This window comes from Lepidochelys kempii, chromosome 24 (genome assembly GCF_965140265.1).
Source record: "Lepidochelys kempii isolate rLepKem1 chromosome 24, rLepKem1.hap2, whole genome shotgun sequence".
Taxonomy (NCBI): domain Eukaryota; kingdom Metazoa; phylum Chordata; order Testudines; family Cheloniidae; genus Lepidochelys; species Lepidochelys kempii.
This window is the reverse complement of record NC_133279.1, coordinates 5,377,858-5,390,240: the sequence shown is the minus strand read 5'-3', so window position 1 is coordinate 5,390,240 and position 12,383 is coordinate 5,377,858. Positions and strand designations below refer to the sequence as shown.

Genomic DNA, 12,383 nt, shown 5'->3' with positions numbered 1-12,383 from the left:
AGCAAGACATTTTTAAAGAGATGGTGCCCATAGCTCCCGTACCCTCAATCCCATTGTACGTAGACGTCGGGCACACCTCCTGGTTTTCTTTCTTGGGCTTCATGGGACACCAGGAGCCATCTTCCATAAACTGGATCTCATCGCAGTCTGTGCACGAGTTGAGGATTTCCATGAACAACCTGTCACGCAGATGAGCAAGAGCATAAGCTGAAAAAAGCCATCAATGAAAAGACCCGCACCTCTGAGGAAGCCTGCCTGGCCCTGAACAATTGGGTGTTGATGTTACAGACATGAGGGGGTTGGATGGGGCTCAGGGGACTAGTAAATGAAATACAGAGAATTACATTTCAAAGTCCTGGGTTCAAGTCCAGCTCAGGCCAGTACTGACCAAGAGTCAGGCTGGTCTATGTGGAATGAGTGGGAATCTTAGACTAAGTTGTTCAAGGCAGGGACTGTCTGTACATACCAACATTAAACTACAAATAGTTTCCAGGCTGGGGCTTGGACCCAGAAACCTACTCAGCTTACCCATCAATGATCAGGCTGTCATAGGGGGCTTTCTTATCACACACAGGGCAGGTCCATGTAGGTTTCTTCTCGTTCATCTGAAGGTAGAGCGCAGCGTCAAAGCACTGGAGGTGGGTGCAGGTAATGGCTCGGCAGGGCACTATTAGCCTCATCTTACCGAGCTGGAAGACGGAGAAAGGAGAAATTAACATGCTTTAGTACAAAGCACTTTCACGGGGCACCGTGAGAAACCAACAAATTCAATTTTTTCCTATTCTGGCCCTTTCACTGAACGTGCCCAGAGAGCCAAACTTATGCCAGGAGGGGTATGTAATGTAGCATCAACTACGGCTTCACCAGGGATGGGAAAGCTGAACCTCCTTGGACCTCCCACCCCACACATACATACAAAGTGGAAAACTTTGCACAGCCTTAGTCAGTATCACACATTTTAGGCTAACCCCAGAAAATACTATATACATACAGGTGTCTATGCTGAAAAGTTTGGATCAACATTTCCAGCGAACTTTTACGCATGGGGAAAAGGGAGCTGGTTTAATAAAAGACTCCTAAGGAAGGGAACCTTTTATAAAACCGGAACAGCAGCATTCGTATTGGTGTTACCACACGACATTTTTAGGCAAACACAAGGTGGATGCTGAAGCATAGAGAACTCGTATAGAACCCACCGGACACATGAGAGAAACCCGTAAGCTCGTTGTCGCTATCTCGCTGTCGGGATCAGCTGTTAATTTTTCTTTGACTGAAAGGAAAAAAGTTTCTCAGGTCTATCAAAAGTGTTAGTGATATTTTTAAGATTATATATCTTATAATATGAAGTTATCTTTCTAGGAAGTGATATGGTAGCAAACTTGATATTTCTATTATATTAGACCCTAGAGGCCCCAATCAGGGCTTCCTTGGGCACAGAACAAAAAAGATCTTACAACCTACCTTTAAGAGGAAACAAGTGGAAACGATAGACAAAGGGAACACGCTACCGGTGAGCCAGCATATGATTAGTGTACTAAGCAGCAAGCACAGCACACCAGTTGACTAACCATTCTTAAGTGTTGGATAGACATCACAGCACAGAGGGGTTTTAAGGAGAAGAGCGGCCTTGTGAATTTTTACGTGGAGCTCCTCCCATGACGTTCCCAGCAGCCAGGCAGTTTAACCCCCTTCCCTCCACTCACAACTCAGGTATCTTTGTTTTCAACTGCAGTTCATGCTTTTCATAAAAATGGGACTGCTTGCATGTGTAACCTTGTGTGTATATGTGTTTGAAAGAGGGCTTATGGGAATTTGTGCTTGACTAGTTTGCTGTAGCAGGATTCACACCTATTCAGCTAGAGATCATGTAACAAATGGTTGAAAAACGTAAAGCAGCAGCTACTCACTCAGGGCCCGGGAGTGGTCTGGGTTCCGAATGCCCTTGGCTCTCAGCTTCTGTAGCAGTGTGACTGAAGTCAGCTGTTTCACCAGGTAAACTGACAGAGAGTAGTTCTGTTGACAGAAAGACTGATGTTAGGCCTTCTAGCCTACAAAGCAAACTATAAAGAGGGCTCGTCTCTGTTTGCGAAGCCTGGCGTAACTGTACAGTTCTGTAAAAAGGGATTTTTAACAATTACTAGCGACGCTTTGTACCTGTATAACACCCTCCTTAATGTCTATACAGACCCACACCAAAACAGGCCCTTTCAATGAAAAATTCTTGTGTGCTCGCACACTAGCCCTGGCTCCTTTTCAGGAGTTGTACCTCAGGTCTTTGGGGTCCCTCAGCAGGGGTCTACTGGGATCAGCTGTCCCTCCACCACGCCATTTTGGGTTTATCCAAATCCAACTTTTGGGGAGCCTCCACAAGGGGATCCAAGCTTTAGGCCACTCCCCTTTGGTAGCTGGGCCTATTGTCTACAAACTGATCTGCCAACTGGCCCGCACTATGTGAATTCTAGGTGTTCAATCCACTAACCACACTTAAAGCTCCAGGGGACACATTTCACACAAGTGCTCTAAACTCCTCAGGTCATACAAAGTTTCCAGAGTGGGGACACTGGCCCCTTTGCCCCACTGTGGGAACAACTGCCTAGCAAGGTGCCAACCTCCATGTACATCACCCGCTTGCTCTTTTGTACACCCCAAAACCTTTTCTCATAGGCCTCAGGTGCTAAGTCAAATGTACGCAATAAGGCTCTCTTGAACGGTTCATAGTTCCCAGCATCAGTCCAGTCCACTTGAGTATGTGCCTCAGTGGTTTGGGGACCCAGTAAGGGAGTGACACTACGCAGCCAGTCTGCAGGGGAATTTGGTTCAACTCACAAACTTTCTCAAAGGTGGGGAGGTAGACATCTCTTCCCCTCCCTCCCTGGAATGGGACCAATAATTTAGCACCTCTGCCCCCTGCAGGGGAGGCATCCTACAGTCTCCCCCCACTTACTGTTCCCTTTTGTCCTTCATTCAACTGCTTTTCCACATCCCATTTCACGGTCCTCTAGTAGCCAGACCTTGATCTTCAGCCTCAATTCCTCCATCCAGAGCCTTTTTGCGTCCAGCTCTAGCTTCTGCCACTCCAGCTCCAGAGCTGGGGAACTGAGCCCTGCAGATGTCCAGCTGCTGCTGCAGAAGCTGTGGCTACCGCCTCTGCCATCCTCGGACTCTCTCAGAATCCTGCCTAGGTCTGGACCTCTGCTCCTGGCCTCCTCATCCCGCCCAGCCCCGCAATCAGCTGTGCCTTGTTTAACTTCCCAATGCTTACCTCTCTCTCTCCCTGCACAGCTCTGTGATGTTCTTCTTAGGAAGGTGGTTATACGCTATTTTCTGCCATTTTCTTTGACTAACCTTGTTTTTACTGCTGGGCGTCACTTATTGCAAAATACTCCTGTTCCATTCAGAATCTGCCCTTCTCCCACCAGCTGTCATGGATCGACTGTCTGGCCTATGCCGCAGCCTGTAACCAGTCTCTTGTGTGTGACCCCTTTAGCGTGCCAGATTCCAAAGATCCACAATTTTACAGGGGCAGGCCTGAGGCTTCCATGATTCCAAAACTGGGTGTTTGGGTGCCAGCACTCCCTATGTCTCTCAGGGGCTCCCTGCAGCTAGTCCAGCCAAGCCAGACTCCTGTGGGAGACTTGTGCTACCTCTTCAGGGTGCCACGCTCTCAGGAAGTTATTGCAGTGACACCAGGAAGCCTTTTCAAAACAAGGTAACAGTTTATTAGTCACCTGGCCTACAGAATCGGAAAGTCCTGAGGTTGGCAGAGAAGCAAAAGTTCAGACTGGCCAATGCCAGGACTTCACCCAGCCAAGCTCCTGAAGAATCCATCCTGACTGACTCTCTCTCTCAGGCCTGGTCGACACTTAAAAATTAGATCAACCTAGCTGCACCAGGTCAGAACCCTACCTCTGCTCTTACCCCAGCCCCCTGACACCTTTCTACTTTGTTCCCCAGCTTGGGGCCTTTGCTCTGCTTCCCTGCGGAGAGGTAGAGGGAAATCTCCTCGTAACCAACAGCCGAGAAGAAGATGAGATTGTCCTGGCCATTGGGATTTGCATTGTCTCTACGGATCCTTTGTTCACATGTGTAGACTTTATTCAGTTTGTCAATGACAATGGTCTCCAAGCAGGCTGCTGCGTGAGTCAGACACCTCCATCCCCTCCCTTTACACTCAGTGTATAGCAATGCAAAGACCAGAGGGAAAACTGATACATGCACAGGGATAATACATATACTACCAAAATGCCCACATTTGTCACAGTGCCAAGCTACCAGCCTATATTGGATGTAATCAGACTTGCTGATCTGTGTCTCATAAGCCTTCTGCTGTTAATAGCTAATGGAGATTCTCTCTTAGCTCAAGTAGTAGGAGTCCATGCTTTCAGAGCAGGAGGTCCAGCACACTCTCCCTGAAGTCACCATGCAGGTCTGAGTTGCTATGGTGTGCTGCACAATGACAATTATGAAGACCTAGGAGGCCACAGGTTCATTACAATATCTACTTGCCGGGGAAAAATCCTTTGGCTTAAAAAGGCTCAGCACCTGCTGTGCCTGACGTCACTTACTCTGCCGAACTCGGAGGACCAGTTCACAATGATCGTATTGGGAACAGTTGCCGAAAGCCGCACCAAAGGAGTGATGTTGATGGGACGGCTCGGTCGTTTTGGCTCCACACCATTTTTAGTGGGCGGCAGATAGCCCTGCAAAGGCAAGGAAGCTATTTGAGATCAACCAAGTTTCCTTACAGGGTCAATGCCCTGTATGACATACTGCAGACCCTACTCTTTTATAGCTGGCTTTATCCTGAGGTCCCCCTCCCCACCAGCGCAACATCTGAACAATCAAAACCCTGCAGCAACACAAGGGAATTTTAACCTCAGCTAATACAACATGGAATTGGAGCTAGTTTCATATTCTATGATCCGTTTTAATTTCACAACCAACTCCAAGCCCTCCTCCAATACTGACGTGCACAAAGTGTTTTCGTTTAACCAAACAGTTCTGGCTGCAGCTTTCTTGCGGGCTTTCTGTAAGGTTATTTATTTTGGACAAAAAAAAAAGGGTTTTCTTGTCTCGGCATAGGAAGCTGAAGATGCAATTCAGACTACACATGCTATACCCATGCTATAAGATTTAAGAGGCAGATAGTACCCAATGGAACAGGAATCACTAAGACAGGATCTTCAAAAAGACTGGGGCAATGTTTCCCTTTCAATGTCTGCCTCAGGAAGATACATGGGTTACTTGTCCCAGTTTCAATGTGTTAACTGTAAAAAGCCTTAAAGAGGGGGTAAGAATTGCTCTTTCCATGTGTCTCTCTCATGAGGACATTCGTGGGCTTGGGGGCACAGCACTACAGAGACACAAGTAAAACCTCCAGCACTGGTGAGAAAATGGACCACAATATAATGCAAATTAATGAAAATTCACTGCTTCCCATTCCAGCTTAGTCATGTAGGACATATTAAAGCAGCTACAGACCCTTTATGTGAATGAGAGTATCGTGCCTTGTTCAGATTCTACACTCTTCAGGCCAGAGACCTTCTATTCTCTATTACATACAAAAAACTGCATTAAAAGAATGTCATTTAGTTACAAAGTCAAGCACTCAAAGGTTAGAAAATGCCAGAGTTATGGTTGCCCTCATAACCTTAATTCTGCCACAATTGTGTGTCTGTTCTGTGCACTGAATGAGGTAGGGGTCCTGTGGGGGGGAAAAAAAAGTAAGACAATAAGCAATAACTATCATAATACATTCACACACGGGACATAACTGAGGTTGCACAGGTGACTGTAAAGGCAGCATTTCATTCCTTTCAAATGCTTGGTTTTGAAACTGAAATAATCTTTTTACAGAGCTTTTTGTATGTAATTTCCTAGCTTTTGGTTAAGAGGAAAAAATAAAACCAAATTCCATTTCCAGAATTCCCCTATTCTGCATCAAGAGGGCTTTGAACCCTGAACCTTCAGAACTGCAGCGGGGGGAATCTGGCAACTTCCAGGCCAAAGGAGTTTTCCAAGCCCAGAATAATAGTACTAAAATAAAGCTTTCTAAGGACTCAACCTGAATTATGAAGAGGCCACTTCCAAGCCATAATATTAATGGAGATCACCAAACTGGGATATTAAGTTGGTGACAGACTAGCCTCAGAAATGCTCAGTTCAGAGGAACATCCAAAGGTTTCACAGGACAAACCTGAAACTCCCTAACGGAGCCTGATATTCAGAAAGTGAGTGGTTCAGTGCTTTCTGAAAATCAGACCCATTTAAGACATCTAAAGATGGCAGCCTAAACAACGACCCAGCCTCCCCCTCTGAAAATCCTGGCTCCCGTGCTTATCTCCACTTGGATCTATTGAACTAGGCCAGAAATCTCACAAGCAGTACAGGTTCTCAAGTGAGAATTCTGTTAATTCTCATTTTGAGTCAGGTTGAATTATTGCAGGATCAGCTTCTCTTATGCTATTCTGGCACTTCTGCTTCACAGTACAAGTTATAACCAAGTAGCTTAGTGTTCAATTAAAGGAACAGGCAAAAGTTTGGGTAAGTTATTCCTTCCAAACCAGTTCACCAGCATGTAACAAGATCACTAGGACATTCTAATAGCACCATTCAGTTCTTAGAGCCAACTTTGAATCTCTGATATATATGTATAGCTCCCACAAAGCTTAGCGGGAGTTGTGGTTGCATACTTCAGGGCAGAATTTGGCCCCCCGTCTCCCATATAAGCAAGGAATGAAGTTTACTCACAGGCAGAGGGCAGAGTTTTCCATTGACCTTGACAAATAAATTAGGAGGGAAATAATCTTCTTGGGGACAGCTGGTTTCACACAAGCAAAACCTAAGAAGCAGGAGGGAGCAACTGGCAAATGAGTGGTGACATTCACACAGAATGGCAGCTAAAACTTTTCTTTAGAAAGAGAACATTTTTCAAGCCAAACATATCAATGCCTGGAATACATGTGAGTACACAAAAATGTCACATGTACAACAAATGTATTCTACACACTCCACACAGAAACTCTATTGGTTCCAAATGCAAGTTCCATAGATGACAGCAACTAAAACCAATTACTAGTGTACATCATGCATGTCCCAGGCGGAGGTTATCAGTGATCTGGTCTGAAAAACCTAAACTCCCCAGAACGACAAGTTCAAAGTCAAGCCATGTTGTCTTAAGCCTGTCAGCCTTCCACGGCAGATAAACTGAGCTCCATTCGGTTTCCCATGTGGGAATATTTTGGATGAGGCCTTAAAAACGGATGCCCTATCTGCTACTTTAGTAAGAGTGAAGGTTGAATTTGCCTTGTTCTCACAGTTAAAATTCCCACACAACCAGCTGTTATGAAGCATGCTTGGTGCCATATGGTTGCTGCCCTCCATCCCAGAGAGGAGCGCTCTTCAGTGGTGCAGCATCTATAAATTACCCGGTGAAAGGAGCTACAGAAATTTAAAGTCATTTAAAAATAACTTACAACCATCTGAGGAACTAAAATGAAATTACATTTATCTGAATGTAAATCTTGCAGCAGGAGGAGAGCTTAGTTATTACTTAGGGTGGGTCTACACTTAAACCACTGCAACTGCGCCACTGTAGACACTACCTATGCCAATGGGAGAGGTTCTCCTGTCAGCGTGGGTAATCCACCTTCCGGAGAGGAGGTAGCTAGGCTGATGAAGAATTCTTCCATCGACCTAGCAATGTCTACACTGGAGGTTAGGTTGGCATAATCATAGAATATCAGGGTTGGAAGGGACCTCAGGAGGTCATCTAGTCCAAAGCCCTGCTCTCAGGGGTGTGTATTTTTCAAACCCCCAAGAGACATAGCTATGCTGATGTAAATTCCCAGTGTAGCCCTGCCCTTTCTTTCAGTGCTCATCTACCACCACTTAATATCTTACAATTGGCTTCAACAGGCATAAAAATGTCAGCAAGAGAAACCCAGAATGGGATCGCATTCAAATTCTAATCCCATTTAATCATACCATCATGCATTTTATTTTGTTTCAAATTAGGCTGCACTGCCAAAGAGAGACTACACCCCACGCTGAAACCAGAGACTTGCCATACAGTCTTGAGTCAAATATGACACTGGTCTGCTTTTTGTTAGGACAAGCCCTGGTGTGTCACACCGATGCAGATCCTTGTGACTACCAGGCCAGAATCTGTGCCTATTGTTTTCTAACCTATCCCACTGCAGTCTCTGCAGGCCAGACAAAGAGAAGGATAAAATAGGGGTTAGACTTCTCTCTCTTGCACTGAGGCAGGGGAAGTTTTCATGCTGAGGCATGTCTGAGAAAGTTGGGCCCACATGGGGCTCCTATGATATAATTCTCATTTCTAAATCCCACATTTTTAAGTTTGCCAACTAGAGGCAATAGTTCTCTCTGTAGCAAAAGAGAAGCATTCAAACACCACAGAAGTTGTACAAAGGCTTCTTTGTCAACACTAATGGAAGATATTGTACCCCTAAAAATATGAAGAGAGATGCTGGTTGAGATTGGTTGAAAAAAAAAATTATAATCCCACTCTGGTGGGTTAAGTGCAGGTGAGGTTTCTACCCACCAACATATAATGCTTGTCTCAGTCACACAGGTGAAATTTACAAGAGTCTTTCTCCCTAACTCATTTCAGAGAGCAAGAGGCCAGTATGTTTCACAGTACTGTTTACGTACAAGAATGGAGCAAACAGAGCAGGAAAAAGGAGATTAGAGAGCCTCTAATTGGAGAGACGTAGCTCACTAGCTTGTTATTGCAGGGTCAACACCCCAGAGCTGGCTGCCGCAATTCCCAAAGTATAGCTTGTGAACCACTTTGGGATATTTATCCTTTAAAATAATAGGCACTTTACAAAAATGCAATATAGTTTAGAAATAGTATGGAGGAGTTGTGAACAGAATATTGCAAGTTTTAAGGTAAGCTACATGTTTTGCTTCCTGCTGCACTTTTAATAGTGACCCTTTAAAAAGAAAAAAAAACTTTTAAAAAGTGTTTAAAAAAGGAAAGAAGAAAAAGGAGCAGATCAGGTCTATAGAAACATAAAAGCTGGTTAAAAACAGCAGGACAGAATCTTCATCAGGCAAAACTCCCATGGCAGTCCATGACTATTTTGCCAGCCGACTGCAGCATAGAACATTGAGGAAAAACAGATAGCATGCACTCAGTCTCCTGGATTCTCACAATTATTCTGCTTGCTTTAGTGTCTGACCTCAGCTGCCTCTTCTCAGATCTTTGTCTCAATACAGCACCTAAAGTTTCAGAATCCTACAAGCTCTTAGATATGCAAATCCAAATCACTGAATGCTAAGGCCTGATTCCCCAAAATTATGATGTTACAGCCAAAACAGCAGCTCAAAGAAAAGGGTTTTGGTCATTCACTTTTCAGATCAAGATGACATACAACTGTTCTAACTCTTACCTTAATTGTACCTGTACAGTGTAGTCACATTTGGCACCTGGTAAGATATCTCTGCAACAGAAAAAGATTGCTTAAATGGCTGGCATTGCTTACTAGGCATAAGAATAGTGACATCATTATAGACATCTCATTAACCATGATAATAATAATATATCTTTTAGTACTAATAGAATAAGTGCCCATGAGTTGTAAAAGCTACTTTCTGCTTTTGGTTACTCTGTTCTCTCTAGCAGCCAAAATCCCCAAACGGGCGTACAGCAAAATATTGTTGAATGGAAGACAGGGAACAGACACATGGTCGAGGATGAAGTAAATAAATCAGAAGAGACTTATTAGATCATCCAATCCATTCCCTTGCTAGTGCAGAGCAGTTTCATATCCTAAAAGGGATAAAGCAAGCCAGCTAGAGTACTGGCAATGCAAACATGATCTTGAGGCCAGTTTTATATGTTTTTATCCAGTTATCATTAACTCTGATACGTATACAAAGTCAATCCCATTATACCAACTTGGAGTCAGCTCTTCAGCTTCTGTAAGTGGGATAGCACCACTGAGGTCAAGGCAGTGACACAATTTACACCAGCTGAGGATCTGGCCCAGGGATTTTATTCCCAGTTATTGCAGTGAAAGTGCTCAGGGACACAAGCTCCCTTTCCCATGTCACCTGACCTCCTTGTCTTTGTTAGTTTCAGCCACCCAACCACTTGCCAAATTCTTCCTCCCCACTCCCCCCATCTGACCTGGCAGTACTACTGGAGGCCAAGTGAAAAGCCTGCATAAAAGCCATATGCAACGCACACTGGGCAGACAGATCCTGAAGAGCCAGCCATTTGCTTACCTAGAGGTGAGAATTTGTTGAACTTGCTGAGGTGTTAGGGCAAAGGTGAAGTGCGCCTCTTCAAATCGCTGGCTGTTCGTAGATGCTGTAGAAGAACAAAAGAAGTAGGAGGTAAACATTATCTTGAGCACAAGGCTGAGCTCTCTCTGCTCCTGGAAGGATGGTTGGTCGTCAGCAAGGCGTTCTAAAAAACAATCTCCCTCCCTTTCCACTCATAAACTGATCTACGATTACGTAAGAACACATCACATGCGGTATAAATACAGAGTAGTCCTTAGTCATAACTCCCATGGATTTCAATGGTAGTTGTGCACAAGCAAGGATTGTAGTCCACACCTCACCAATTATTCTTAATTCCGTGTGCTTCTAACATGCCTTCCAGTCAGGGGCTCTCAAAGAACATCACAAACACCACGCAACATCGCCCAGGCAAGGTAGCACAGTATTGTCACCAGCATTTTACAGATGAGGAAACGGAGGCATAGAGAGGCAAAGTGGCTTACCCAGAGTCAGTCAGCCAGTGGCAGAGCTGAAAATAGAATCCAAAAACCCTCGCCTCCCAGTTCCCTGATCTAATATTTTCACCACATAACCTCCTGACTAAGCAGTAATGATCAAGGTGAATGGCACTTCCTGGAGTTAGCAATCAGGTTGGAGGAGTCTGTGGGCCAAGACACAGCTAGGCAATCCCAGAGGTCATAAACTACCCTGGAAATTATAGTCATTATTGTAATTATAGTAGGAGCACACTCCCCTAATAAGAAATAGACCTTTTCCTTATCTTCGCCAGGCATGAAGGCACACTCAAGGTCCTAAATAAATCTAAAATACAAAAACAGCTGTGCACTTACTTAAAAAACAAAACACAAGGAAAAACCAACGTAGGGGGTGAATCACGTACTTTAAGCAGCAGTTACTGACAGGGAGGCAAATTTTATGGATAAGCATGGTCCTCCTGAGAATTAAACTCTACTGACTTCGAGGGGAGATATTACTTCTCATCTAGTGCAGGTATTTTCATGTAAAATATCCTAGTGAGGAGTCTGCCTTTAAAAAAGTTGCCTTCAATGTAGCAGACCACCAGTAATGCAAACTTTGTGCTTCTAAAATAAACCAGGAGCGGCAAGTAAGCTCAGGTAACCTACAAGACAGCAGATCTTGTTGAATTTCAAACACAAAGCACTCTGCTGCACTTGCTCTAGGTCCTATGCCTATCCCAAGAGATTTCAAGCAGCCACAATTCCCACTGGAGTCATCCCAGATGTACAACATCCCTCTGGATCAGGACAAATCAAAGTCACGTACATCTACCATGCAATGCTTTGCTTGTGTGTGGAAGCTGGACTGTTTGTTTATTCCAGCAAAAAGGTGGTGTCATTGGGCCATATGGGATCAGACAGATTTGTAAAGAGCGCTGGTATCACATTTAGGAGGAGAGGCATTACATAAATTCAAGATAGTTATGTCAAATCTGCAGTACCGAATTGGGGCAGATGTTAGTACATACTGCAACACGCACTAAAAAAGGACTCTGAGCACGTTCCTAGGCACAAGAACACCCTCATCCCCGCCTCCCCAAGAATACAGTTAATCCCACTCTATATTCTGCAAGAGAGGATTCCACAGTCAGGCTAGGAGCTTGCGTCTCCAATTTCCTGAACTTCAAGAATGTGAAGAATGTGAGGTCTGAAAAACAGAAACTTTCCTCTGCAGATGACCTGCCAGAACTTGTGCCAGCCTCCAAAAACAGGCTAACTGCCCGGGCAGCATAAACTCGAGCTCTTTGGAGAGGTTTCTGACCTCATCTTAATACTTCCCATCCTAGCCTTCCACTCCTCAGTCCTCGAGTAAGATCAAGGCCCTGCTCCTGCTCAAGTCAATGGCAAAACCGCTAAACATGGTGATAGCAGGACCTAGGCCAAGGTCCATGAATTTCACCACTGTCCATCTCCCTATCACTCCTTTTCTATCCAATACCATTGCTCAGTTCAGAGCCATCCTATAACACAGAGGAGCTCAAACTTTGTTACGCAATAGCAGCTTTCCAGGCCCACTGGGCCACACCATTTGCAGACATTTGTTATCATAGAATCATAGAATATCAGGGTTGGAAGGGACCTCAGGAG

The 12,383-nt window shown here is 44.7% G+C and overlaps 1 protein-coding gene across 8 annotated transcripts in view; it reads right to left on the bottom strand.

Annotated features, from left to right (window-relative positions):
* Positions 1 to 12,383, bottom strand: part of PIAS3 (protein inhibitor of activated STAT 3) — a 36,950-nt gene that overhangs the window by 8,485 nt on the left and 16,082 nt on the right. For all 8 annotated transcript variants that reach the window (XR_012156075.1, XR_012156076.1, XM_073322628.1 and 5 more), the window contains 8 exons: positions 10,258 to 10,342; positions 9,420 to 9,470; positions 6,751 to 6,841; positions 4,566 to 4,700; positions 1,908 to 2,013; positions 1,197 to 1,270; positions 529 to 689; positions 43 to 179 (listed from right to left, as the gene is read on the bottom strand). Coding sequence is in view for 6 of the 8 variants with exons in the window: in XM_073322628.1 (XP_073178729.1) it covers positions 43 to 179; positions 529 to 689; positions 1,197 to 1,270; positions 1,908 to 2,013; positions 4,566 to 4,700; positions 6,751 to 6,841; positions 9,420 to 9,470; positions 10,258 to 10,342 (840 nt within the window). In the remaining 2 variants the exon portion in view is untranslated. The remainder of the gene's footprint in view (positions 1 to 42; positions 180 to 528; positions 690 to 1,196; positions 1,271 to 1,907; positions 2,014 to 4,565; positions 4,701 to 6,750; positions 6,842 to 9,419; positions 9,471 to 10,257; positions 10,343 to 12,383) is intronic.